This window comes from Simochromis diagramma, unplaced genomic scaffold, assembly GCF_900408965.1.
Source record: "Simochromis diagramma unplaced genomic scaffold, fSimDia1.1 OVJJ01000216.1, whole genome shotgun sequence".
NCBI lineage: Eukaryota > Metazoa > Chordata > Actinopteri > Cichliformes > Cichlidae > Simochromis > Simochromis diagramma.
In genome coordinates, this window is record NW_024386883.1 from 5048698 (window position 1) to 5075804 (window position 27107).

General features: G+C 42.3%; 1 protein-coding gene across 1 annotated transcript in view; it reads left to right on the forward strand.

The window, feature by feature from the left end:
- LOC120734407 (protocadherin-16-like) overlaps window positions 1-24565 on the forward strand; it is an 82668-nt gene extending 58103 nt beyond the window's left edge. Inside the window, exons 5-29 of the mRNA XM_040033225.1 lie at window positions 2264-2452; window positions 4243-4474; window positions 4600-4836; window positions 5389-6450; window positions 6664-6851; window positions 7074-7170; window positions 7274-7431; window positions 9594-10034; window positions 10355-10650; window positions 10742-10857; window positions 13665-13904; window positions 15435-15560; window positions 15696-15905; window positions 16417-16673; window positions 16765-16971; window positions 17060-17456; window positions 17572-17685; window positions 17813-18024; window positions 18154-18305; window positions 18478-18608; window positions 18775-19061; window positions 19571-19712; window positions 19821-19992; window positions 20079-20488; window positions 20591-24565. Of these exons, the coding sequence (XP_039889159.1) occupies window positions 2264-2452; window positions 4243-4474; window positions 4600-4836; window positions 5389-6450; window positions 6664-6851; window positions 7074-7170; window positions 7274-7431; window positions 9594-10034; window positions 10355-10650; window positions 10742-10857; window positions 13665-13904; window positions 15435-15560; window positions 15696-15905; window positions 16417-16673; window positions 16765-16971; window positions 17060-17456; window positions 17572-17685; window positions 17813-18024; window positions 18154-18305; window positions 18478-18608; window positions 18775-19061; window positions 19571-19712; window positions 19821-19992; window positions 20079-20488; window positions 20591-22638 (8121 nt within the window). The 3' untranslated portion in view covers window positions 22639-24565. The remainder of the gene's footprint in view (window positions 1-2263; window positions 2453-4242; window positions 4475-4599; window positions 4837-5388; window positions 6451-6663; window positions 6852-7073; window positions 7171-7273; window positions 7432-9593; window positions 10035-10354; window positions 10651-10741; window positions 10858-13664; window positions 13905-15434; window positions 15561-15695; window positions 15906-16416; window positions 16674-16764; window positions 16972-17059; window positions 17457-17571; window positions 17686-17812; window positions 18025-18153; window positions 18306-18477; window positions 18609-18774; window positions 19062-19570; window positions 19713-19820; window positions 19993-20078; window positions 20489-20590) is intronic.
- Window positions 24566-27107: the final 2542 nt, after the last annotated feature.

The window sequence follows — 27107 nt, forward strand, 5'->3', positions numbered from 1 at the left end:
AGTCTCAACATTGTACTCAATAGGAAGTCCCGGCGATGATCTAAATCCCCCTTAGGTGTAAACACAGCCCAAAAAAAAGAGGCACAGTATAACCCCTCAAATCCACGACTGTCTCACCATGGTAATGCAGCAACTGTAAATGAGCTCTACTAATATTACCATGTCTTAATTTCCTATAGGAGAAACAGTATGAGTCAAGGTGGTAGTGTTCATCTGTAGCTAATAGGTAAGTGTAATGATGAAGACATGTGTTGCTGAGTTGGAAGGAAGACGAGCCGGATGTCTGCTACGGTGGTCCTGTCCTCTGTGGGGTTCTGGGCCAGAATGCAAGATTCAGATGTGTGACAAAGTCATTAAATAACAAGCACAGACATAAGGAACGTGTCTTTTACTTGCATATTTTATGATTTGAAATGACTTTTGAGAAGCTAGCAGGGAGGGAAAATCCTGTGGCAACACAAAAACATATATATCTGAAGAAATGCAGAAATGTTTATATGATGAAATTTGTAATTGATGGCGGTGGCTCAGATGGGAGAGCAGGCTGTTCACCAGTCAGAAGTTTGGTGGATTGATCCTCCTGTCCACGTGTTGCTGTATCCTTGGGCAAGATACTGAACTCTTGAGTTTTGTGTGTGTGTGAGTGTTAGATAAAAGTCCTTAGGTGAAGATAAAAAGCACCGTATGAATGTTTGGTACCTGGTGAAATAGACTTGCATTAGAAAGTGCTTTGAGTGCTGCAATTGAGTTGAAAGGCACTATATAAATACCAATCCATTTACCATGTATATTGACTGGTCATTGTAGCCATGTTTGATAATCTGTGTGTTTTCTGTTTGTAGTCTGGGTTCTGGATTTGCTTGGATCTGTGTGGAGACAAAAGAATGACAGCAGCCACCATAATTAAGTTTTGAAATTATCAGCTATAATCTGACACTGGTTTAGCTTTTTCTTATAGCTTTTTGTCCTCATCAGTAGGCAGTGACTAGAACAGGAAGTGTTAGCCCAAAAATCTGCTGGCTGCACTGAGTGCGGTAAGACCAGGTGTTAGCCAGGGCTGTAACTTCTAAAATGTTTTCTTATAAAATTACTGCTTATTTCTTAAACAAAAAATATCCAATATTCTCCAGGTCTGAAAATAAAAGCTGTTTTTTTCTATATAATACTGTGTCTTAGACAAGCTTCCTTTGTCAGAAAAAAATAAAAACCTAAATCCAAGATTTCAGATGTTGTAAGTTACTGTTGTTGATTTACCGTAAGAGAGGCGACTGTACTACTGAGAGGGAGCGATGTCGTGAGGCCTCCTGGATCTTGGCTCACCTTCAAGGCTTGGACATCTGAGCAACAATGTTACTTTTAACAAGGACCATAAATGCCACCAAACAAAGTTATGGAGTCGTGCAGAACTTCAGTCAGAAGCAGCACCCCAGAGAACACAGGCCGTTTCCTTTTTTGTGTTTTGCAAGGAAATCTTTGTGGTATTATAAATGTTTTAATAGAATTTGTCAGCACATACAGGTTAATGTATATTTATGTGGTGGGTGCTTTTCAGTTTGTGTGGTAAAAAAAAAAGGATGTTAGGTAAATATGAGCAAATGGGTCTGAGGTTGGGCCATGCAGACCTGTTTAGAGGAAATAAATAGAGAAATTTTCTGAGGTGTATTTAAGTGGTTCTCAAGTCGGGGTGTGTATCAGTCTGAATCATAGTTCAGTGTGATATGAAAGCCATCGTGTGCCACTTGACTTTTTCACATCCATTAGTGCCTTGTTTGAAGCCATAAGCTGGACTCCATAAACATCCACATACTCTTCTCTTCTCTTCTCTTCTCTTCTCTTCTCTTCTCTTCTCTTCTCTTCTCTTCTCTTCCCCTCTATATGCATGGTTTCTTTTGCCAGCTTTTCAAACACACCATTGGGGAGATCTATTTTTTTTACATACCACAATCTGCGGTATATAAAAAAGAATTGCTCTCACAGATGCTCGTTTTTATAGTAGTCTGGAAATCATAACAAGTAGTGCTATGGTGTGTGATATTTGGACAAGCGCAGATGTATGGGCCTATGAGGTGATTGTGTTATGGGACATTATTGTGATAACAGAAAGGCCCTTAGCTCGTATATAATAGTCATGACACATGTAGGATTTATTTCATGCAGATTGTGGGACCTGCTGGATGTGATGGTTTTTGAAATCCTTATGTGTCTCTTAGGCTAGTTGGCACTGGCGAAGCATCTGTCTTACATTGGTCTCTTTTCCCCTCAGGTATCGGCCACAGATGAGGACCGTGGTTCTTTTGGTACTATAAGCTACAACCTGGGTTCAAGCTCTGGAAACACATTGCCAACCCAGTTTACCATCAACAAGGAGACTGGCCAACTTTGCACCAGCACAGCTCTGGACCGGGATGAGGGACTGGACAAGTTTGACCTGACTGTCACAGCAACAGATGGCGTAAGTAACTGCAGAAAATCGTTGTAAGCTCTGCAAGGTTGAGATCTTACCAGAATATTCCTCGAAACATCAAGTGACATTTGAGGAATATGCTTCATTACTTTCTTGCAAAGAGACAGGATTGAAAGCTCTCTGTATGATAAATTTTAATGTGGGAAAACTAGTAGCACCATCCTGCAAAACTGCAATGTGTATTTCTTATATTAGGATAGATCCCAGTTTTTCTCGATTGCTTTGATGCAATGTTCACATCAGTTTATAGGATGGCAGTGAGATAGGTTAAAACAGAGGTAGATAATCCTTTAAAGGGAGCAGATGGAAGAAGAAGAAGCAGTAGGTGTTTTAAGAACTGCGTTAAGACTGGTGAGAATTACATTCCTGATGTGAGAACTGCATGTTAAATGTGAGAAAAAGTGTAACGACATATGTGTTAATTAGTGAGCCTTAGAGATTCTGTTGGAAATTCCTGTTTTCAGAGAAAATAAAATGCGCTTTTATGTGTTCCTCGTGCTAAGCTAAGCTAACCAGCCACAGTTACATATGGAGCATTTCAGCTACCTCTTTGAGTCAAAGCAAAAGCACATTAAATGCTGAAGTAATCCCTCATGCTTTGCATGTTTTTGCAATCAAAGCCTAATTATTTGTAACTGAAATAGACTTCTGAAGGAGATGGAAAAAGTCAAAGGCTCGAACTTCAACGAAAGTCACGGCATTAGTTCTGTAGCTAGATGAGGGATATTTCAGCTGATTGAAGATGCTTCATGACAAAACACGTTGCCTGTTGCATATGTAATATTTCTTCTGATCAAAGTGACAGGGTTAAAGCAAATTAAAGAAGTCTAAAGCTGCACTCGAGTAAATCTGATCAAAGTGACAGGGCGTGTTTAATGAGGACACTATCCAGTTCCTCGGCAGCTGGGCAAAACAATCAGAGGGAACTCCAAGAGGGATAAGGTTAAACTATCAGTTATTCCCAAAGGATTGACTTAAATAGGAATTGAAACTCCTATTTCGATAGTACATGTAATAAACCATTGAATCTCTTGATCATTGTTGGCTTACATAAGGTAATAGAAACGCAAGAATTGTTGTAAATTTGTTATTGTTAGTCATCGTGGTCCTGTAGTGTTACCTGCTCATTTCCAAATACTCAGCTCGGGTCTGCCCCTTGTCTCAGCTGTTTCTGTTTTTAATGGTCTCATAAAGAGAGATAGTGTAATGAGTGCAAACTCATTGACTAATGCATTCAACGGCATGGAGATGAAACTGTTCTAATAGTTTAATACCTTTAAAAGCCCTGCATTGTTACTTTTCACTAGGGGGTAATACACAGAGTGAATGCTGTTTTCCTTGTTACACTGTGCTAGAAGGGAGGGAGACGTTGGTTTAACTTAACTAGCTCTTCTTATGGTTTAGCATCCAGTTATGGGTCAATAGTCAAGTCAGCAGAGCTCTGATATATCATTCGAGTTGTGGTTTCTGCTAAAGACAGCACATAAAACATGGATGTAGCTTCTGTGATGTCACCAACTGATGTGTGGATAATCCTGATAACCTACAGTAAATAACTTTCAGAAACTTTTAGAGCTGCTGGGCTGTTGATAGCGGCAAAGCAGGTTAAAAAAGCAGATTACACAGCACAATACAGTATTCCTCCTGCTGATCCAGTCTAGCACTGTCCTTTTCTTCTTTGTGCCTCCTCATGTAAGGTGGCTTAGCTTGCTGATACTTTAGGGTTTTCTGTAGTCAAATAAAGTAGATCAAACCATTTTTTAACATTTCCTTTACAGGGTGGTCTAAGTTCAGTAGCCCGTGTGAGGGTCACGGTGGTGGACATCAATGATAACCGGCCCATCTTCTATCCAGTCCTGTACACGGTCAGTCTCAGTACCCATAGTGCTCCAGGAACGTCTGTCGTCAAGGTAACAGCCAATGACCCTGATGTTGGAGAAAACGGAAGAGTAACCTACCGCACTGTACCTGGAGGAGGATCTAGTTTCTTTACCCTTAATAAGGACACAGGTGTGTAGTGTTTTATTATTATTGCATGTGCAGCACAATCATGTATGTTACGACCGTAACCAAGACATGTGAAAATGACTCACATAAAAATGAACTTGTTGTCTGTATGTATCTATTTTTTGCAGGTGTGATCTCTCTCTCCCGCTCACTCCATGGCAAAGCCAACACTGTAATCTCCATGGTCATATCGGCTGAGGATGGGGGCGGTCTTACAGCACCGGTAAATGCCAGAGTGAACGTGAGCGTCGTGGGGGGCTCAGTGGCGTCTCCGGTGTTTGAACAGGCACAGTACTTCTTTACCGTGTCGGAGGATGTTCTCAGGGGGACGGCAGTGGGAGTGGTTCGTGCTTCTGCCAAGACAGGTGAGGCCATTGTACGCTCACATGCTTTATTGGATTCCTGGGTCTGCTTTGGTTATTTCAGGCTTGCTTTTAACACTTGCATACTTCCCTAGTGAGAAGCAGTTCTGTGCGGCTTGCCCATTTTCATCTTCCTGACAAGTACCAGGACAAAAATGCACTAATGGGCTGCAGCATGATGCCTTATCTCTCGAGTAGTTGTAGAAATAACCAAGCAACAATTGTATACACTCCATTAAGAAATCACATCCGCCTCACGGTGCACAATTTACTGGCGATTATTTTCTACTCGCACTCCTATTTTCTCTCACGGTTAATGATGGATTTTAATTGGGATGTAAATTTGAGTCAGAATAATCAGTGGTGTAGTGGACAGATGGCTGTGGTGGTATACAAGGCTCTCAGTGAATCTGATTCTTGGTCTTCATATTATTATTTCTTAGTAAAGACTTAATATTTCAACCTCAGTTGTTTTCTGTTTTATTGTATTTTAATTTGAAAATCCCATATGGCATAATTTCTCACTATTTCCTTACATCTTCTGTCTTCCATCAGTTGGCTCTAAGGATATTTTCTACTCTATTTCATCTGGAGACCCTCATGGCTACTTTACAGTGGACAGCGCCTCTGGTACCATTCGCACAGCCCTTCCTCTGGACCACGAGACCTGCCCCAGTCTTGACCTGGAGATCCAGGCACGATTTGGCTCTCCTCCGGCATATGGAATCAGCCGGGTACACATAACCATTGCAGACATCAACGACAATGCCCCTACCTTCCTGCCATCCTCATCAGAGTCCCTTCTTTTACCCGAGATCACCAAAATGGGGACGATTATCTACCGTATTCAGGCCACCGACAAAGACTCCGGCCATAACGGTCAGCTCAGCTTCGATCTAGTCTCTGCTGGGGCTGCAGGCAGCAGTGGCCAGAGGACATTTGGCGTTGACAGGGGCAGTGGGGAGGTACGTCTAATTGGGAGTTTATCATATGAAAGTGTCCCTCGCTATGACCTTCAGGTGGTTGCCAAGGATGGTGGAGCGCCTCAACTTAGCTCCACCTTCACCCTTGTGGTCCACATCCAAGCACAAGACGCACAAGGCCCAAACTTTGATACCCTTACGTACCGCGTGGAGCTACGTGAAAACACCCCTCTAAACACGCGTTTCCTTCAGGTCCGTGCACTTAACAGAGAAGCTTCTGGAAATGGCGGAAGCTCCTCCTCCTCATCATCTTCCTCCTCTATTTCCTACCGCCTCAGACCTGATGGTGATGCCGCAGGTTTTGGCATCATGCCAGATAGCGGTTGGCTGTTTGTTCGGAGCTCTTTAGACCGAGAAGTCAAAGACATGTTCCTGTTGACTGTTCTTGCCACCTCGGGCCCAGGAGGTGCAGGAAGAACCGGCAGCGCGACCGTCCGGGTAACAGTGACGGATGAAAACGACAACTCCCCTCGACTGAGCCAGGAGAGGGTGTTTCTGGCTGTCAGAGAAAACCTGCACGCGGGAACGGGCTTCGGCAGGGTTTCTGCAACGGACAGAGACGCAGGACTAAATGCTCGACTCACCTACAGGCTGCTGCACACAGACAGGCATTTTCAGATTAACTCGCAAACAGGTAACAATAAACACCGTAACCATAACACAAATAGGGATAATAGTACACTTTTTTTTAACTGTGCTGCACAGCATGAAATGTAGTTACTTCGTAAGCAGTGATAATACCAGCATAATTTCCCTTGAGGAGTTGATGATTTGCTCTTTCTCAATTAAATTAAATTAACACGGTAATTACTCAACGGCTTCCCTCGTGTCCTTTTTTTTGCTTTAGGTGAGATTAGCACCCGCCTTGCACTGGACAGAGAGCAGCAGTCCAGCTATCAGGTTATTGTGGTTGTACAGGACGGGGGTACGCCCCCTCGCAGTGCAACAGGGACTGCACATATCACTGTGCTGGATGAAAATGACCACGCCCCCAGTTTCATTCATGCCAGGCCTGACAGGGAGCTGGTGCTTCAGGTGAGAAGGGAAGGGGAGATTAGTTATATCAGCAAGCAGCTTTGGGGGATAAATTTTATCTATCAATGAATCTAATTTTCTTCTATGGATGCTGGGGTTTTATTAGTGTGGTGTGACATAAACCCACAGAGAGGTGGTATCGTAGCAAATTACCCTAAAAGTGAGGATTTAATGGATCTGCAGTTGCGTTCATTCCCGGTGAGTAACAATACTTCTTTGCAGGTGACTGAGGGGCTTCCATCAGGAACAGTCATAGGGACGCTGGCAGCTAAAGATCCAGACGAGGGAGAGAATGGCACCATCTATTACTCATTATCAGGTGAGCCTCATAATTCATCTTATAGCCACAAATTTACAGATTTTTCCACCTGCCACGGCATCCACATAACATACATCGTTAATGTTTGTTTCATTTACTTCAGGCTCCAGAGCAGAGCGTTTCTCCATCAATCCAACCACCGGTGAGCTTAGAAGCGCTTCCCCTCTGAGATTGACAGAGCGAGCCGAGTACGCCTTCACTGTGACTGCTGCCGACCACGGCGCGCCGACACTCAGCTCCACCTGCCAGCTACGAATACAAGTAAACACAATCTGCACATTTTCATATCCTCATCCAGCTGCCAAACATCTTCATATGCACTGAATTCCCAAAATATTCTGTGACGTCTCCTGTCTGGTGACCGAACCTAAACATCTGTGCTTCACCTCAGTCCTTCTGCGTTTCTTTCTGTAACACAAGCTGTAATTTCCTCAATCTGAGGAAAACAGTGAGCAGTTTGACTGTCAAAGGAATTTGGAAAAGAGGTAAATATGAGAAAGAGAGAAACTGAACCTGTGCCTTTATAAACAAAGAACTCTATCCAATCTAGTGGGTGTTTCCTGATCCAAAGGTTAGAGGGGTAACTAGAACCCATGATGCGAAAGACTGAGCTAATACTGTGAACTTTCTGGAGGAGGGTCAGTCCTCCATATCAACATACAATATCAGGAATTCAACTGCAGGGAGAAAAAAAGCTTAGGAGCTCAGTGTTTTTGTGCGATGTGGTTTCAGAAAGGAAAAGGATGCTAATTACGATGGGAGTGCTTGCCTTAGATTTCGCCTGTGCACTGCTTGTGCGGCTCTGAGATTAGACAGAGGGGAAACAGGCACCTTGGAATCAAATGCTCCCAGATGAGATCTGATGAAAGCCAGCTGCATCAAATCACACAGAGAGAAAGGGAATACACCGCAGTACAGTAGCAAGCAGTGATACATGCACGCACAGAGACACGCTCGCTGTAATGACACGTTCAAACACTTGCATGAGGTAACGTTTCCAGTTAATGATTTTGAGATAACATTTCCCTTAGCTGCGCGTAAAATCAGACACACGGATACCGTTGTACACCACATGTACTACAGTACACATGATAGTTAGCCTGTACAGAGAAAAGGCAAATGAGGCGAAAAAGTATAAGTAGTGCAGTGCAGCACATTTGTTGGTGCTGCCAGCTCATTAAATTATGTGATCTGAGGAAGTGCATTTAAGCAAATTACTTAAAAAACAGACTTTCACCAGCTGTAGTCATCCATTTGGAGCTTGAGCCCGGAATTTCAGTGCAATCAGTTATTGTTTGTGTCGGCACTACAATGAAGCACGGAGGAAAAGCTGCAACATACTTCTGCTTCTACTGCTGGGTTTTTTTTTGTTGTTTTTTTAAATAAAAAGTGATCAAAAGTAGTGATGTAGTCCTAAAGGCACTTGAGTTATAGCAACTGGAGGCTTCAAGGATAGAGGCTTTTTCAATTCTAAAAACTGATGGAAAGTCCCCAAGAATTTAACTCTTACGAGTAAGAGTTAAAAGGTTGTTATTAAAGGTCTCATGGGTCAAGTTGTGAGTGAGTGGGGGTGAGGTAGTAATAAATGGGCCTTGATAACGTGCGGATAGTAGTGCATTTCACCTGCAAATACGTGCAAAAAGTGGTCAGACTTAACCACATCATGTCCCTCCTCTTTTAGTTTTAGTTTGAGTCCAATTAATGGAGGAAAAAAAACCTCCATTAATCGCTATAGGTATTGAGGACAAAGGAGTGTGTGTGTCCGTGTGTGTATTTCTTGATGATGAAACCAGAAAATCTGCTTATATTTCCTCAGAGCTCTTTGATCCGTCCCAGAGCAGTGTTGAACCCTGAGGTGGTTCAAAGTGTCAAAGGCCCTCTGGCTCGTATTTGTTTCCCATTGGAGCAGCCTGTAGCATATGTGGAGGTTGCTTATTGCTCTGAATTATTTGAACTGGAACACTTACAGTTTTCCCTACTATCACACCCTTCATTATTTTGTCACAGGTCACAAAGCCTGACTCTCAAGTTGAAGCCAGAATGCGGCAGTGTCAAGATATTTACTGGAAGGATTACACGTAATGCTTTCATGCACAGTGAGAGTGCCTGTGAAGGTTATTATAGCATTAACAACAAAACAGAAACAGACTACAGCCCAAGGCTATGTTTAGGGATGGGTTGGGGTGAGAGCCATATAGATGCATTGTCTGCAGAATATCAGAGGAAATCAGATCCTTTAACACACGTATACAGCTTCTTGCCGCTTTCCTCCTTTTTGTTACCGAGAAGTGTTGTTTCAGTCTGTTTTGGGACAGATCCAAGGATGAATTACACTGCAATTTAAATCACAATTATTATTGGAAAGACTTTACCACAAATACTCAGGAAATTGGTTTGTTTGACACTAGTTTCCTTTTCTTTAGGTTCTCAGCTCTTCCAGGTCCAGCCCCAAGCCCAACGTTCTCTCTATGACCCTGAACACAGTCGAAGGGGCAGTTCCAGGCTCTGTCATTGGTTCAGTCCGTCCACCTGATCAGCATGAATCTGCTCTATTGGAAGGCCAGGTGACCTACCTGGTCGTGGGAGGGACAGATCGCGATGGGACCTTTATGGTGGACCACTTAAAGGGCGATGTGTACGTGGTCCGCGAGCTGGACTATGAGAAGGGCTCAAGATACACCCTGCACATCGAGGTGTCGGACTTCTCTCAGGCATTTCCCAGCAGCCACCTGGTGAAACTAGATATCAACGTGCAGGACAGCAATGACCATGCGCCCCAGTTCACTGAAGACCCCGTTACCATTGTGATCCACGAGAACATCGAACCAGGGGCTTCCATATTCACCTTCCAAGCTGTGGATCAGGTAGGAAAGAGTGTATGGGATCAATATGCTTTCAATAAAGCACAGTTAATCTGAGTTATGTTGTCATTCATGTTCTTTTCAGCTTTGTATTCACTGTTTTTTGTCATTGTTTAATCCTAAAATATCAGTTATTCTGTTATCTGTTAACAGAACTGACATCTTCAAATTGATCGTTTTATCCTAATAAAGTATTTTATTAATTTAATGATCAATTCATTATCATTGTTGTTGTTGTTAAATTTTCTGCAGAAGAAAAGTAGAAGGAGAATAATCTATCCACTTCCTGTCTAATTTATCTATTCTTTCTTTTTGTTTTATAGGATGGCAGTGGACCCAACAGTGAGCTGCGCTATTCCATCGAGCACTTCTGGCCTGAAACTCCTGACTTCCTCATCCTTGACCCGTCAAGTGGAGTCCTCACCCTGGGGCAGAAGTTAGACCGTGAGTCCACACCCTCCCTTTACCTCGTGGTGCGAGCCACAGACCAGGCAGTGGATATCTCTCAGAGACGCTGGAGTTCGGTCACCGCCCGAGTGTTCGTGACAGACGAAAACGACAACGCGCCGATCTTCAGCTCTCCATCTGCGGTCAGCGTCATGGAGGATCAGCCTGTAGGGTGAGTGTCACGTCAGTGTCGGTAATAAAATATCTTTGGGATCCTCAAGTGCATTTCCGTGATGATGTTTGGTTTGTGTCTTCGTTGACAGGTTTGTGATTTTGTACGTCATGGCTCGAGATTCAGACGAAGGAGAAAATGGCAGAGTATCATACAGAATTCAGGCAGGCAACAGCGCTGCCCGCTTCAGCCTGAACCCTGACACCGGTGAGCTTTGAGGGTGGGACGTACCATTTGAAAATACTGTAATGTGAAATCGATATCTCAAGACGTAGGGAACTTTCCATGACTATCCAATTTACACTCCATCAAAAAACGAGTAAAATTCACCACATAGTTCCTTGTGCTTTAAGTGATCTAACACAGCAGGACAAGCCTGTGGCCTTTTTCTTTGGGATTTAATGATTGATGGAAGCCGCCTGGATGAACAAAACTTTCCAGAAGATCATAATTAGACACTGAAGTGCTGCTGTGTAATATTTCTTTGGAATCATACTTGGTGTCCTTTTCTTGATGGATTTGTTCATGGGAACCAATCTTTATTTGGGCTCGAGATGTGGATAGCTCTTGATATTTTTTTTCTTCATATGTGATCTCTTCATTGTTGGAGCGTGGTGGTGTGGGCGTGCTCAGCGCTTTCTGGGATGAGATTAACAACTACGACACAGACACTTAATGTAGCTTCCAGATGGAAGAAAGTCTTTACGCCATTACTGTCAAGTGTCTGGCTCCTTAACAGGGAGTGATTTCACTTCTGGTTTGTTTCTCAGGCGTGTTGGTGTTAGGCTTTTGGTTATTAATAGCTGTAGTGACACATTAGCATGTATTGTGAAGACATGCACCAAACCCCTGGGCTAATGTGAAGGGTATCACTAGATTTATTATTGCTTATAAGTGATATATCTGCTCTGCAAGCTGTTCTAATTTTCAATTACTTTATTTCATGAACTACAATTTACATTTTATTGATTGCCTATAAAGTTCTATATCTGACTATTTAGAGCATCATTTAAGTAATATGCTTGGATAAATGGATACTTGGGTGATTTATGCGCTGTGGATTAAATATTCTATATACAGTACTTTGCAAAAGTTTTGAGCCACCCCTGATTTGTTTATATTTAGCTTCCAAGAAGCAACACTTTCTTCTAACTTTTTAAAGTGGCGTTGAGGAATAGTTCTCCAGGGTTTGTGAGGGTCTTTCAAAGTTCATCTTTGGACACTGGCTGCTTTTTCCCCCCTCGTTTTCAGTCCAAGTCTTGTGCCTGAGCATTTTCGAAGGAATGTTTTTGTTAAAACACTTAACTCTGACCTATGAATCATTCAAACACACAAAAGATTGAATGATTGAAGTAGTTTTTTGTCTAAGCATAAGAGACAACTTAAGGCGCTTTGTTACCAGCAGCCTGTCACATAACACATATTTTTCCCCATTTCTTTAGTCGAATCTACAAAAAATGCCAAAGATAACACACTTTAACAGACATAAAATCAGATTTTTGCAACAACAATGTGACTCCCGAAGAGCTATTAGCTGAAAACTTGGCATATCTTCCCATGCTGTGCAGTGAAAAAGATGTGGCAGGCCTGTAAAATTATTTATAGAATATGAACAATACATGAAAGTCATGTCTTAAAGCAATATGAAAAAATCCAACAAAAAGTTGACACAGGACCTGCATCTGACCCTTCATTTGATCAAACTAGTGTTTTCTAAAGCCTAATAATAAGCCTAATATTCAAGACTAACTGAAGAAATTCTAAGAAGGCTTGCCCAAGTGAATTCAGGCTATGTTGAAGAATAAAGGTGGTCAGACCAAATATTAACTTTCAAGTTTGTTAGAGTTATAAAAACTGTTCAAAACACTGTTTTGCCTTATATACTGTTTTTCCCCTACTTATATAATATGTTTCTGTGTGTGGCGACACGTTTCAATAAATTGCTGCACCTGTTTCACATTTTCCTAACAAAATATAAAGAAATGAGGGCTTTTGTACAGCACTGCATTTTCTTTAATGTACATTTTCTTATATTTAATATGGCATTTGATGATAAAGGGTAACACCGCCTTTATCATATGGTCGATACTGTATCAGTAAAGCAAAATAGGCTCGAGTGTGTAATGCAATAGTTCGCTAGATGGTTTGCATCTGTTTTCTTTTAACTAAAACAGGGCAGCTAGCGAGACCTCACAGAAACATCAGAGCCTCAGCCTCACAAAAAGTTCTACACACAATGTATGTTTGGCAAGCTGTAACATTTATAAATTACACACGTCTCTCAGGCTTCTGCATGCCGGCTAAGCTTGTAGACTCATGCGAAAAGTATACACACACACACACACACACACACACACACACACTTCATATGGCCTCTTACTTTGCCTTGAATGTCAGGGTGATGACTGGTTTGTGACATCTAGGTAAGAGTCTGAATCACAGACGCTGTGTAAACTGGTATGATTTACATAAAATACCCATTTCGGTTAATGGCTTGCAGACTTAAATGCAAACATATGATCGTGTTGCATTAAAAAAAAGCATATTGACCTAAGGCAAGGCCATGAGTTGATTTGGGATTGCAGCTCGAACAGAAGCGTGTGTTTACCTGTGTGCCTGTTTTACAGTGTTTACAGTAATCATACACGTTAAGTGATAATAAGTAGATACACATTTCAATGCATGTTCAAAGTGCCAGAATTGAATAGCTGGTATGAAGTAGCTGTACTTTCTGGGCTTTCAGTGGAAAATCTCATAAAGCAAAGCTGTGAAGGTTTTTGCTTTTACAAGTCCTTCAGGCATAAAAGGTACAGAAAATCACAGGTACAGAAAATTGCACGTTCGCAAAAATAATCCAAACACACACTTAGACACAAAAACAGCAAGGAACACAGAAAAAGGCCAAAAAAAAAAAAATCTGTTTTAGAGTATCTGTTTCAATTTAAGTATTTGGGGGAAAGTTTTAGAAAGCTGTTATGCAGCACTCTCTTATTATTCTTCTCTTTCCCTCCTAGGCTCTCTCTCCATCCTTAAATCCCTAGACCGTGAAGAGCAAGAAATCTTCAATCTCACTATTGTAGCAGAAGATCATGGAATACCGCAGCTTTCCACCTCTCAGGTGCTGTGCGTGCAGGTGATTGACGTGAATGACGAGGCTCCAGTGTTCCTGCGGGCAGAGTTCGAGGCACAGGTGATGGAAAACCAAGGACCAGGAGCCTCAGTGTTGACAGTAACGGCCACTGACCGGGACCAAGGTTGGTTTAAATGTTTTATTACAGTTTTAAGTTTAGAGTATGTGCAGTCAATAAGAAGAAGTGAGCTTAAAGGGCAGGGAGGATGTGCAGAAATATGTTCTGTTTGCTGCAGAATATATCTGCAATTTATGTCTTCAATTTGTCCGCTCAACTTGCTAGACATCTAAAAACATGGCCAGTGAACACTAGTAGGATATATGAGGTTATAATGAAAGTGAATTTTCTTTTAAATAATTGGGACTGAACATATGAAGCTATAACAAATGAATGAGAGTTTAAGAGACTCAGCTTAATCTCAGTCATGACTGCTGAGCTGAGAGGTGGGAGAAGTGCTTGAGTTGGAGAGCAAGAGATTAAAATAGACCAATCATGACTTGACAAGACCACTTTATCTCAGTCACATGACTGATGGGTGACATTTTTCTCACTGCTGTTTAATGTTTTAAGTGAACTAGACTAGTAGGAATGTGAAAATAAGCCAACATAAGCATTAGCTGCAAAAAGTTTGTTTTATTTAGTAAAAGTAAAAAGAAATCATTTAGTAAAAAAAAAAAAAGAAATACTTTACAAAAATAAGGTAAAATTCACCCAATATTGCTCCATCTATTCTGATTGGTTTTCTTTAATCGCAACACTTCTCCATAAGTTTGTATTTATCCAGCTTCCTTACTGATATAAACCTCAAAAACAACAACAAACCAATTTCTAATGACAGAATATATACACTGTGTAAAATATGAGTTATTATATCATCATGTTTTAAAACACTAAACTAAATCATGAAGTAGTAACTTGCTAAACAAAGACATTCACTGAAATTCTTCATTTTCTTCTTCTTTATATTTCATGAGTATCATATCTTTATACCTTTTGTTAAGTGCTCTGTGTTTATGTTATGTGAGCTTGTATTGAAATGAACTACTTTAAACTTTGAGGTGCGAATTTGAAGGGACCACCTATGGGAACAAAGGTTCCCAGTGACTAACATATGACAGAGTGTTATGTAAGCTACTAGCTTGATACCTGTGCAGCAGCAGCTTGGATTGTATTTTAAAATTAAATAAATGTGTCCTAAAAATGAACCATTTTCCAATTGCTAATACATGGCTCTGACAAAAACGTCTTTAAAAAGTAAGATCTCGTTTAGTTCAGGAAGAGCAAATTGTACAAATTGAAGACAGTTGTTATTTTTGGCCAAAGGAATAATGCCAAGAAAGTCACGATATGGAAGGAAAAAAAGGTTCCAAGTTTCAGTGCTGGTTTAATGAGTAAGAAGGAAGCCGATCAGCCCCCAAAACCATAGAACTAAACCACACACATAAATGGTTTTGAGAAACCAAATCTTTTTAAATCAATCACATGCAGATGCTAACGATAATGTGTGGTCACAATCTTCATCCAGAGCCTTATAAGTTTACGGCACCGGCACTTGCAGCTGTAATTCTTTGAAATTACTGCCTTATTACATTTAATGTAGCCAAGTCCATTGTGTGCCTTTATTTCTATTTGTGTCTTGTTTTTTTCATGAAGGTTCTAATGGACAAATAACATACGGAGGAGTATCAGAGGAAGGCTTTATAATCAACCCTGTGACAGGAGCCATCACCACCACAAAGGAACTGGACACAGAGCTACAGGATCACTACACTCTTACAGGTATTAAATCCCTTATGAGTTTATTTAAATGCTTTAATTAATGTGTTAGTTTAAGCATACATCAGCTCATATGAACAGTTTATTTTAACTTGCTTTACTCACTCTAACATCGCTTTTATTTCTGTCTCATATCAGTATATGCCAGGGATGGAGGCCTCCCTCCTAACTTTGCCAAGACTGTAGTCCGAGTGGAGGTGCAGGACGTGAATGACAACGCTCCAATCTTTGCAAAGCCGTTTTATGGACTTGAAGTGCCAGAGAACCAGGCTCCTGTAGAGCTTTGCATCCTCAAGGCCACAGACCCTGACTCAGGTCCTGGTGGAGAGCTGGAGTACAGAATTGCTGGTGAGAAACTGCATTGTGTGTCCAATCCAAGTATTTTATTAGATTTTAAAGAGTGATTTAGGTCACCACAATTGCTGTAATTGCTGTTTACTGGGAGAAACATTACATTTTTTTCATTTTTGTTGTTTTTTTAGAGGCCAGAAAATCATAAAGTTTGAATTTAGAGATTTTAATGTGTTACTAAAATTGACTCCTGGACCCATTTTTGCTGATATTGTACCTACTCTATTGTAAGAGTTTAGTCCTGACTAGGAGTTAGGCTGTATAGAGATTTTGGACTAATTTACCCTATTGTGTTTTACTAGACCCTGTTTCTCCCATATCTCAAATAAAACCTGCACAGAGTGGCCAAATGTTTGCTCCTGATATAGTCTTATCAAAAGCACTACTACCTCTCTAGAGAGAAAATCTGGACTAAGTGCAGAGCTGGCACAGATGTCTCCATTCCTCTCCGTCTTTCAGCATTGAATTCAGGTTGGTTTTTTGTTTTTTTTCTATCCATTTCTTCTAGCCGGGGACCCTGATGGAGATTTTCAACTCCACGCCAGCACAGGAGCCCTGTCGACATCTCGCGGGCTCGACAGGGAGACGCATGCAAAATACACTCTGGAGGTGGTGGCCACAGACCGAGGCAGCCCTGCTCTCAGTGCTACTGTCACAGTGGAGGTCAACGTGCTGGACGTCAATGACAACAACCCCGTCTTCAGCAAAAGTAGCTACTCGGTGGAAATTTCAGAGGATGCTACAGAGGGAGCACAGGTTCTTGAGGTGGGATGAAATGGAAATAAATATATTCAAAAATTGTAAATACTTGAAAAAAAGTTTTTAATAATCTGACTTTTTTTTTGTATGTATCTAGGTTTCAGCCACCGATGCTGATGAAGACCTTAATGGGAAGGTTCTGTATTTCCTCAGTCGAGAGGCGCATGGCGCATTCAGTGTAGATGAGCACAATGGTCGCATCACCACGTCAGCCCCTCTGGATCGCGAAAAACTGGCGTCATACAGCTTCCAGGTTTTTGCTGTTGACCTTTCACCAGCTGCACCTAGGAACTCGTCTGCTCAGGTAAATGAGGGGTTAGCTGTTTCAGGTGTTTAATGGGCTTGAATTTATGATCTGAAATCTAATTTCAGACATGATATCTTCCTTACAGGTGACAGTAACTGTCCTGGATGTCAACGACAACACCCCCTTCTTCATCCAAGATCCACTGGTCATTGAAGTGTCCAACAGGCGTTCCCAGCGGGTTTTAGCTACGATGAAGGCAGAGGACAAGGACTTTGGAGCAAATGGTTCTGTGTTTTACCGTTTCGCCATCCCAGTGAAAGGCTTCAGTATCAACTCCCTAACTGGGGAGATACAGGCCACTGAGCGACTGGCGGACCTCACCCAGGCACAAAGGACCCTGATAGTGGAGGCCATGGACCAAGGCAGCCCAGCTCAGTCGACACAGGGTGTTGTGATCATTTATGTGAAGGAGGTGGAATACAGCGGAATTCGTTTCTCAAGGAATGCTAGAGATGTCAGCATACAGGAGAACGCAGAGAAAGGTTGGGCAGTGTTATCAGGAATAGCAAGTAGTGCACCAGGTTTTAATTCTCCTATATCATTTTTTAAAACAATTACAAACACTTTTTTTTTCTCTGCTCCACTGAAAAAATTCAGGTACCACTGTGGCTCAGGCTCAAGCTCAATACCCTGATGGTTCTCGTAACGGTATCAGCTATAGCCTCTTCAGTGGGAACAGAAAGCAGGCCTTCAGTATCAGCTCTTCGACAGGTAACGCTCACCCTTTAAGTGTTTCTTAAAGTATGTCTCGTGCAATGTGTTATCAAGATGGTTAATTAGTATGAGGATATTGTGATCTTCATTTTTTAATCAAATCTTCCTACTGTTTGTTCCACAGGTGAAATAAGGGTGCAGACCTCCAATGAACTAGACTTTGAAGACACCCCAAGACTCCGTCTTGTTGTGAAGGCTGAAACTGTGTCCTCTACATCTTACATGGCTTTCAACTTGATCCTGCAGGATGTCAATGACAACCTTCCTCGCTTCCAGCTGCAGAATTATGTGGCCTACATGAAGGAAGCACAAGGATATGAAATGCCAATCATACAGGTGCTCACAAATGTTAAAATAATAATAATAATAATACAGAGTTACAGAGATATTTGGTCTATTGGAGTTCTACAAAGGCTACAAATAAATTTCCTCCTCTTTGTTTCTCTTTCTGTCCTCTCTTTCCAGGTTGTTGCTGAGGATGTGGATCAGGGCCAAAATGGTCAGGTGACCTACTCCATCCAGTCATCAAGCATGAGTGGCCTCTTCAAGATTGATCCTGTGACAGGAAGCATTACCACAGCAGCCATCATGGACCGTGAGATCTTTACTCAAACTAAGTAAGAACTTCAACTTTTACTTACTTTCTTGCTTTTGTAACCAAAATGTGATCAGTCTGAAACGGAATATTCACATAATTTTCAATCCAGTTAAATTCATTTCTATTCATGTAGCACCAAAGTGTAATAACAGAGGACAGTTTGGATTATCACCTTCTCTTCTCACCCACAGGCTGGTAGTTACAGCAACTGACAGAGGAAGTCCACGGCTCGCAGGTTCAGCCACACTGACGGTCATTATTGTTGACCAGAATGACAACAGTCCCACTATTCCCATGCACCAGGAAATCCGCATCCCAGAGAGTAAGTTTTGCTTAATTTAAAAGGTATTGTTGGAGTTTCTGGTTAACACCCAGTGCTGACATTTACAAACAGTAAGGATCATCATCAAACAAATCATGCCTGTGCAATATATGTGGTGTGTTTGAATGCAACTAATAAGTTCATTTCCACTTTCTTTCTCTGTTAGATACTTTGATAGGCACTGAAATCACTCTCGTGACGGGCAACGACGTCGACTCCAGTCCTGCCCTCTCCTACTCTTTACAGCTAGACCCAACAGCACTAGGCAAGTTTGGGATTCACCGCTATAGTGGAGGTGTGTCACTCACTGCCCCTCTGGACTTTGAGGAGAAGACGTGGTACACCCTGACTGTCAGAGCCACTGACAGCCAGCACCAAACTGAGGCCAACATTACAATTTTGGTGGAAGATATTAATGACAATGCACCAGCATTTACACATGATCTTTATCAGGTATGCCGTTAATTTTATTTTTATTGTGTTTGTTGTTATTTTCTAAAAATCCATACGGGCACCTAAAGAGAAAGTTGCTTGAATGTGTTTTTGTCTGAGGTATTCACAAATTATAAGATCTTAAAAGAAAGTGAATTATTTTCAGAAACAGTTTATTTCTAGTAGACAACATTAAATGCACTCGTGGGCTTGAAACACATTGAATACACATTTGTACACTTCTGACTTGCACACAGTGGGTGTGATAAAATTTAACTGCCTAATATTAACTTGGGGACCATTGTGGAGATGAGCCTGTAAAAAATATACTACTCTGTCTCAGGAAATGACCTCAGTATAAAGAAAAACACACACAGGATAAAGGAACTACATTATAAAAAGTATTTTCCCCTCTGTGAAGGCAGTGCCTGTTGCCCTCCACACAGTGAGTTATAGGTTTATATGATCCAATGCTGGGGTGTTTGTTTCCTGTATCCAAATGTTAGAATTAATGTCTCTTTTTCTCTTAGGTTACTCTTCCTGAGCACACACCACCAGGAAGTGCAGTTATCACAGTAACAGCGACTGACAGGGACTCCGGCGAGAACGGCAGGATCACCTATAAAGTGATGTCGTCAACCAAGGAGGGTTTCTACATTGACCCGAGCAATGGTAAAGATAAGCTTGGCTGCTTCCTGCTCTATTTTATTTCCCTGCGCTCATTTTTAATAACACTTTTGGCACAATGAGTAAGTTCATCTCATTTCCTTCTGATTTCAGGAACTCTGTTCATCAATCACAGAGTTGAGTTTGACCCCGAGCGTCCATCAGTCAGCATCGTCATTGAAGCTCGCGACAGAGGCCTGCCCCCGCTCTCCTCTCTTACTACAGTCCAAGTTCAAATATCCGACGTCAACGACAATGCTCCTGTGTTTCACCAGTCGGAGTACAGGTCAGTCTGTGCTCATTAGAATTTGGACATATTGAGGTGCAACCCGAACAGCCGTCTTCACATAATACTCTTTGGTTGGTTTGCAGGGCTACGGTTTCTGAAGACACGATCCCAGGGTCGACAGTTCTCACTTTTGAAGCCTTCGACAGCGACCTCTCTCGAGAAAACTGCGGCTTCGACTTTGCCATTGCCAGCGGGAATGAAGGAAACGCATTCCAGATCGAAAGCAGCGTGCGCTTCCTGGAGGGACGGGGCTTTCAGACGGTTGGGACTCTGCTGTTGGCCGAGGGAGTTGACTTTGAAACCAAGTCACTGTACAACCTCACTGTGGTAGTGTCAGACCGCGGCGTGCCGCAGAGGAGCTCTAGTGTTGCTGCGGTGATAACGATCGGTGATGTGAATGATAATCCTCCAGCATTCACCCGAGCAGAATACACCGTGTCACTGATTGAGGGTGCTACCGCTGGGACTGAGATCATACGACTGACTGCTACAGGTGGGTGTTCCTTCTTTCATCCAGTCACCTGTAAATGTTTCTCGCTGTCTTGTTTGGTCTCTCAGTTATATACTTGAACTCTGTTGTTGTATTTTTTAACAGACCCTGACTCAACTCCTAATGCTGAAGTCCAGTATTCTATCAGCTCTGGGAATGAGGTGAACTTATTTACTGTGGACCCGTGGAGTGGAGCCTTAAAGCTTCAGCGAGCACTCGATCGCGAGCACCAGCCCACACATGTTGTCATTGTTCAAGCGACAGATGGACAGGGTCACTTCGCCCTAGCTCCAGTCATTGTTGAGGTCAAAGACGTGAATGATAACCATCCGTTCTTCCCTGTGGATGTCCTGATAGCCAGTATCAGAGAAAACCAGCCAGCCAACTCAGCGGTGACTGTTCTGCACGCGATAGACCACGATACGGGGGTTTTTGGCCAGCTGAAGTATTACATGTTGGAACGGTCTGGGGCAGGAAAAGAAAGCTTTGCTGTGGACCAGAACTCAGGAGAAATCAGAAGCAAAATTCCATTTGACTTCGAGAAGGTCAACACCTTCAGTTTTGTCGCAGTGGCAGCGGATTCAGGCAACCATTCAGCCACTGTGACTGTACAGGTGTTTGTCACGGGTGAGGATGAGTATGACCCACTCTTCACATCCTCTGATTTCTCCTTTGAAGTTCCAGAGGGAGCCAAGAAAGGACAAAGCATTGGCCAGGTCCAGGCAAGTGATGAGGATGAAGGGGTGGATGGTATTGTTCTTTATTCTCTTACTGCCAGCTCTCCATATTTTGATGTAAACAAAACCACTGGGGTGGTCTTTCTCAAGCTGGACAGTTCAGGCAGCAGTAGCAGCAGTGGGTCGGGTCGGAGTAAACGGGAAACCAGAGTTATGACTTTAGACGTGCAAGCTCACAGCCCTCTGGATACATCTCGCACTACTACAGCCCAGGTCTCCATCGATGTGACAAACACCAACTTTGGCCTGGCCGCTGACGTCAACATCCTGGTTATTAGCATAGTTGCTGTGTCTCTTGGTTTTATCGTATTGCTTGTGGTCATGGCAGTGGTTGTGTTCCTGGTCAAGTCACGCAGGAGAAAGAAAGGCCAGGAGACAGGAAACAGAACTGTTGCCTCAGGAACTGCCTTGCAAAAACTGGATGATTGCAGCCCTGGGCCAGGGGGAGAAAGGATCTACCACCAGGCCTTGCCAGGCTATGCTGGTGACCAAGGTGGTGCTGGTGGCGGACCCTACACTAGAGGAGGGTCTTTGGATCCTTCTCACTCCAGTGGTAGAGGATCAGCTGAAGCAGCAGAGGATGATGAGATCAGGATGATAAATGAGTATCCCCGCGTTGCATCCATCACCTCATCAATGCAGGAGCACATCTCTGCCAGAGGACCAGACTCTGGAATCCAGCAGGATGCTGACCAGCTTTCTGATATTTCCTGTGAGCCTGCAGCTTTGGAGGGCAGCACTTGGTTCAAAGGAAAGAAGCTAGGTGGCAGCCTCAGTGGGACCTTACTCTCTGGACAGCTCCCGGTCTACAGGGATGAGGGAGGTGGTTACCTAGGAGTGGGCCGTGGTCTCAATATTTCCCTCCCCAAGGATTATGCCTTTCCCGAGGATGGTAAACCTTCCGTAGATGGTTCCCTCACAGCTATTGTTGCCAGTGACGAGGAGCTCCGTGGAAGCTATAACTGGGATTATCTACTCAACTGGTGCCCTCAGTTCCAGCCTCTTGCAAATGTCTTCACAGAGATTGCCAGGCTGAAAGATGAAACTGCTCAGCAAAGTCAGAACCCTCGCCAGCCCTTCCAGCCCAAGCCCAAAATGGATCCTAAACCTAGAATTGACCCTCCACCTCTCATCACATCAGTGGCCCACCCAGGAGCCATGTCAGTTCCTCCCAAAGTCCCTGTAATTGGGCGGACATTCCCCCACTTGGCTTCACTCCGCAGGTCCCCCATCAGTCACGAGGGATCTATTTCATCAGCAGCGATGTCACCGAGCTTCTCCCCGTCTCTGTCCCCTCTGGCAGCTCGATCGCCAGCTGTTTCTCCATTTGGAGTCAACCAAGGGCCCTCAGCGTCCATGATCAGCACCAGGGAGCCCTCACTGGAACAGAGTCCCGATCATGAGATGAGAATATAATTGAAACATTTGAAACATGACATTACTATTTAAGGAGAAACTCTAAGACGGACAACCTGAACAAAGCATGACTGACCAGCATTTGGATGTTCTTTTGCATGGATCAAAAGAAAGCAAGCGGTGATGGTGTCAGTTTTATTGTCATTCTCAAAAACATTTGTCTTATTCCACAAAAAGAAATCAAGGTTTCCCAAATTCCCCGCTAGTGACATTTGGTGGGCAATACCCACAAAAAATACTTAGCGTCTGTCTCCTGGTAGAATATTTGTACTGCCATTGTGTCGGCAGCTTTGCAGGAATATGTGTGATGGGCTCGACTGCAGCAGCCCACCCATCCACTACAAAGTGACGCAGGTCTCCACGAACTGATCGGGGTTAAGAGCCAAATAGAAAATGTGCACTTACCATGCCCTGCAGTCAGAGATCCCTTAGTGTGTAGATAGATAAATGTGTAGTTTTCATGTTACCTCGCTGGCTGGCCAGAGAGCTAAGGACCTCGTTCCTCTCTTTGTGTCTGTGGACTTCTGTTTTTTTACCCTCCAGTATTAAACCCATCTAGTGGCTACTCTGAGAATGGTCTCTGGACGCACCCGTCGGATCACATGGACAGACAAACGGTGTGTGTTCACAGAGACACTGATTCATTGATTTGCCAATGCATCGCATAGTGAAAAAACAATTGAGATTATTATTTTTCTCACCTTTCGGACAACACTCGTTTGGATTTAACCTTTATTTTATATTTTTATATAAATTTATGATTTCAGATCCATTATTTCACATGAAGAGGTTATTGTTTTTGAGTATTTGAATATATGTGTATTTGTATGTATGTGGGCTACATTATGTGTACTGTATGTGTCTCCTAGGTTTATAGAGACTTGTGATTGTTCAGAATTGAGTGACAGGGAGGCGTTTGTGTTTTTAGCATTATTTATAATAAGAAAAGAGGACTTTCAACCACAAGCTTTGGAAACCATCAGCAGCTCACTTTATGCTGTGTTGAGATTTTTTTTTTTTGTCAAATTGTTGATCATCCTAAATCAAACACATATAAACCAGATGAAGAAAAATCTGTGATCAGTCTGTATTTCCACTTTGCAGCTGTTCAGCACTGTCGTGGCATGCACTTGCACTTGCACTTGCGCCACGCCGTGACAGAAGATTCCCTTTGTTATTCAGGGACAACTCGGTTTGCTGTTCACCTCTGTGTCTTTCAAAGAAAGTGCTTCCTAAAATCAGTTACATCACTCATTCACCTGAATGCGTTTTTACTGTGAAGTTGTTCATCTCAGTACAAAGAAAACAACGATGAACAAGATGAGATTCTCAAATGGCAAAACCCGGAGAGATGTAGCACACGAGCCAGACAAGTGGCAACCAAAAGGCTGAATACATGAGCCCTAATGAATGTACAAGGATTTAGCCACCAGTGCTGTTTTTTATGTCTGTGACTTTACACATCGAGAATGTCAGTAGCATGATGAGGTGTTTTACACCAGCCCCCCCACCCACACCCATTGCTCAGACTCAGTTTTAGCAATCTTAAAATGTTGTTTTTGTTTTTCATTCTTTATATATACTCATCATCAAACTCATCATTTTAATTGCAGTGATTGGATGTCCTGATGTTTTCAAGATTTGGTTTCTACCTCTGTTCTGTGTTCAACCGTGCAAATCCCCATCATGCAAAGCTGGCACCGGTCCAGCTTAAAGTTACTCATGTCACGAGCCCAGCTCCAGCACTACATGCTCTTTGGCTGTTTCAGAAACATTTCTTTGTTTGAGAACCGCAGTTTGGAGTTCAGTTTGAGATGACTGCCAGTGACTGATCAGTGGAGCAATGGAAGACAGAAAGAAAAAAAGAAGAAGCTGTATTTCTTTTTTTAAAGCAAATAATAAATTCCTACTGATCTCTTTTGACAAATTGGAGTCGTACTTCATCTTTTTCAGGAGTCAAGACAGCGAGAGGAGAACTGAGAAGCAACTGATCTGAATGAATAATTGCAAAATGTTTATTTCATATGATGCATAGGCATGTTTGCATAGCTGCTTGGGATTTCTGCCTCATTTGGTCATCACGCACAGCCTCGCAGCATTTCTTTGTTATTGTTATGTACAGAAGGAGCTAGTCATGGATTATGACAAGGCCCAAGAGAAAGAGCCAGAGACAGAAGCTCCTGAGTGTAGGAGAGAAATGCAAGGCCTCAAATGAGAGGTGATGATGATCACTTCAACATGATCACTTGAACATATCACAGGGGCAATTACACACAGATAAATTGGTAAATGGCCTGTATTTATATAGCGCTTTTCATAAATGCATTCTTCTGATATTAAACAGACAACTGTAGCTCATCTGGCTGCTTTGCAAATGAAACATATAACCCAAACTGTGGCCTTGCCAGAAAAATAAAGGGGCTTGCTGCCCCAGCTTGCCTGTTCACCTCCACACACAGCTGTGTGTACAGCCTGCTCTCCCAAGACTCCTTCACTAACCCCACACAACTTCAAATAATCACAACCACACATGTACTTAGAGGCTACTACACAGTGACACGCATGGCCCAAAACAAATCTGCCCCAGCTGATATTGGCTACGATCCAGCTCCGACAGGCACATACTTGGCTGGTTCTTCAAGCTGCAAAATCTGGGAGAAATCTACGCGGAGCCGAGTGCAGGACAAGACGTAAGCCAAGTCTGAAATCCATGGTACAGCACTGTTGTGTCATAAAATATTGTTAGACTTTTTTGTAGCCGTAACAACATGCAGCATTTAAATATGCTTTAAACTAGATAAAAGAAAGCCCTGTAACCCAAGAAATCTCAGAGTATCAAAACTGAAATAGTAGCTCGTGAAAATAAAAATTAAAAGATGCACAGAATCATCACTGATGTCCATTTGACTTCCTCCTTTACATTTACTCTTCAAATTGATTTAAGGGCCCTCAGAACTTCACAGGTATACAATGAGTTAATGGTCTATAAAGACAGTCTTGCCTAATCTCTTCTTTTAAGATTCAATGCATAAAAATGAGACCAGCTTAAGGCTTAAGCCTAAAAGTTTTAGGAAAATTTGGACTGTTTTTTTGACATTAAACTGTAATTACCAGATAAGGTTTTCCAAGTTTTGGAAGCTCTGGCAAACGGGAACTTTGATAAATCTTATTCTCTCCACTCATTACATTCCAAGAAAGTACACACTGTTAAAGACTTTGTTTTCCTTCCAGTGGGTCTGGGTAATCTGCAGCTGCACTCAATGGGAATCAAGCCTGTAAACATCATATTAAACTTGGCCCACACTGTAGTTAAAACCCAGGTGCTCTCTCATTTTGACTTTGATCAGTTTGGTTTCATTAAGTGATGAATCGGTACATGTACCTAAATGTACTGGTACCTCAAAATAAGATATGCATGCTGCTGGTAAGGATGATGTACTGTATACAGTACGAGACACTATAAATGCACTCTATCAGTTGATGCATTACTCTTTAATGTAGGTCAGTGCAGAGAGAAAGAGACAGAGAGAGAGAGGGGCAACTTTTAACTAGCTTTGAGTTCTTTCAGGGATTTACAGTATAAACTATTATTTACCAAAGAAAGATTAAAAATGAAAATTAAGACCAAAACAAGGCATCTGTGGCTCAACTGGAGCATTATAGTGAAAACACAGGTTACCCCAAGCAGGCATCCAAGGGGGAGAAGAGTTCAAAGACATTAATTATTTTGTCTTGTACTCGGAAATGAGTGCAAAGTATGAAAACCTATGACCCGAACTAACAAACTACTGTGTTTTCCTATTATATTGTGAATCAACGCACATATTTGGCGATCAAATATTTTAAGGAGCACAGCGCCGACTTTTCACATGAAACACGAGTGTGAACAGACGGACTAAGAAAACATTTACCATAGTTATGATTTCTTTCATGGGTCTCAATGAGTAATGTTGTGCTTTTTTTAAGGCCAAAGCTTTTATTTGTTCTGCATGGACAATTTAGCACTACAAATTACAAATATACAGATTATAAAATGGAAACATGAGTTTTGAAAGAAGCAAACTTCACACCTCCAGTGTGGCTGTGGATCAGGAGGTAGAGCAGGATGGTTGGTGGTACATTGTGCGTACATTGGGCGTGGGCCAAATACTGAGCCCTGAGTTTCTCCCAGTGAATTCATTAGAGTATCCATGTTAGATAGAAAGTACTTAGATGTAGAATAAAGTGTTTGTATGTGCCTATGTGCCCATGTGTGTAAATGGGCACATAAGCACTTTGAGTGCTCAGTGAACGGCAGAAAAGCACTATATAAGAAGCAGTCTTTTTTTAAATGGCATTGTGGGAAAGGTTATTGCTGCTTAATCCAAACTGGGAACCTCTCATCATTGGAATGGCCTTTAAAAGAAATCCTGTTTAAAAAGACATTTATAGAACTGAAAGAGATGCATTCAGAATAAAATCGGCTCATC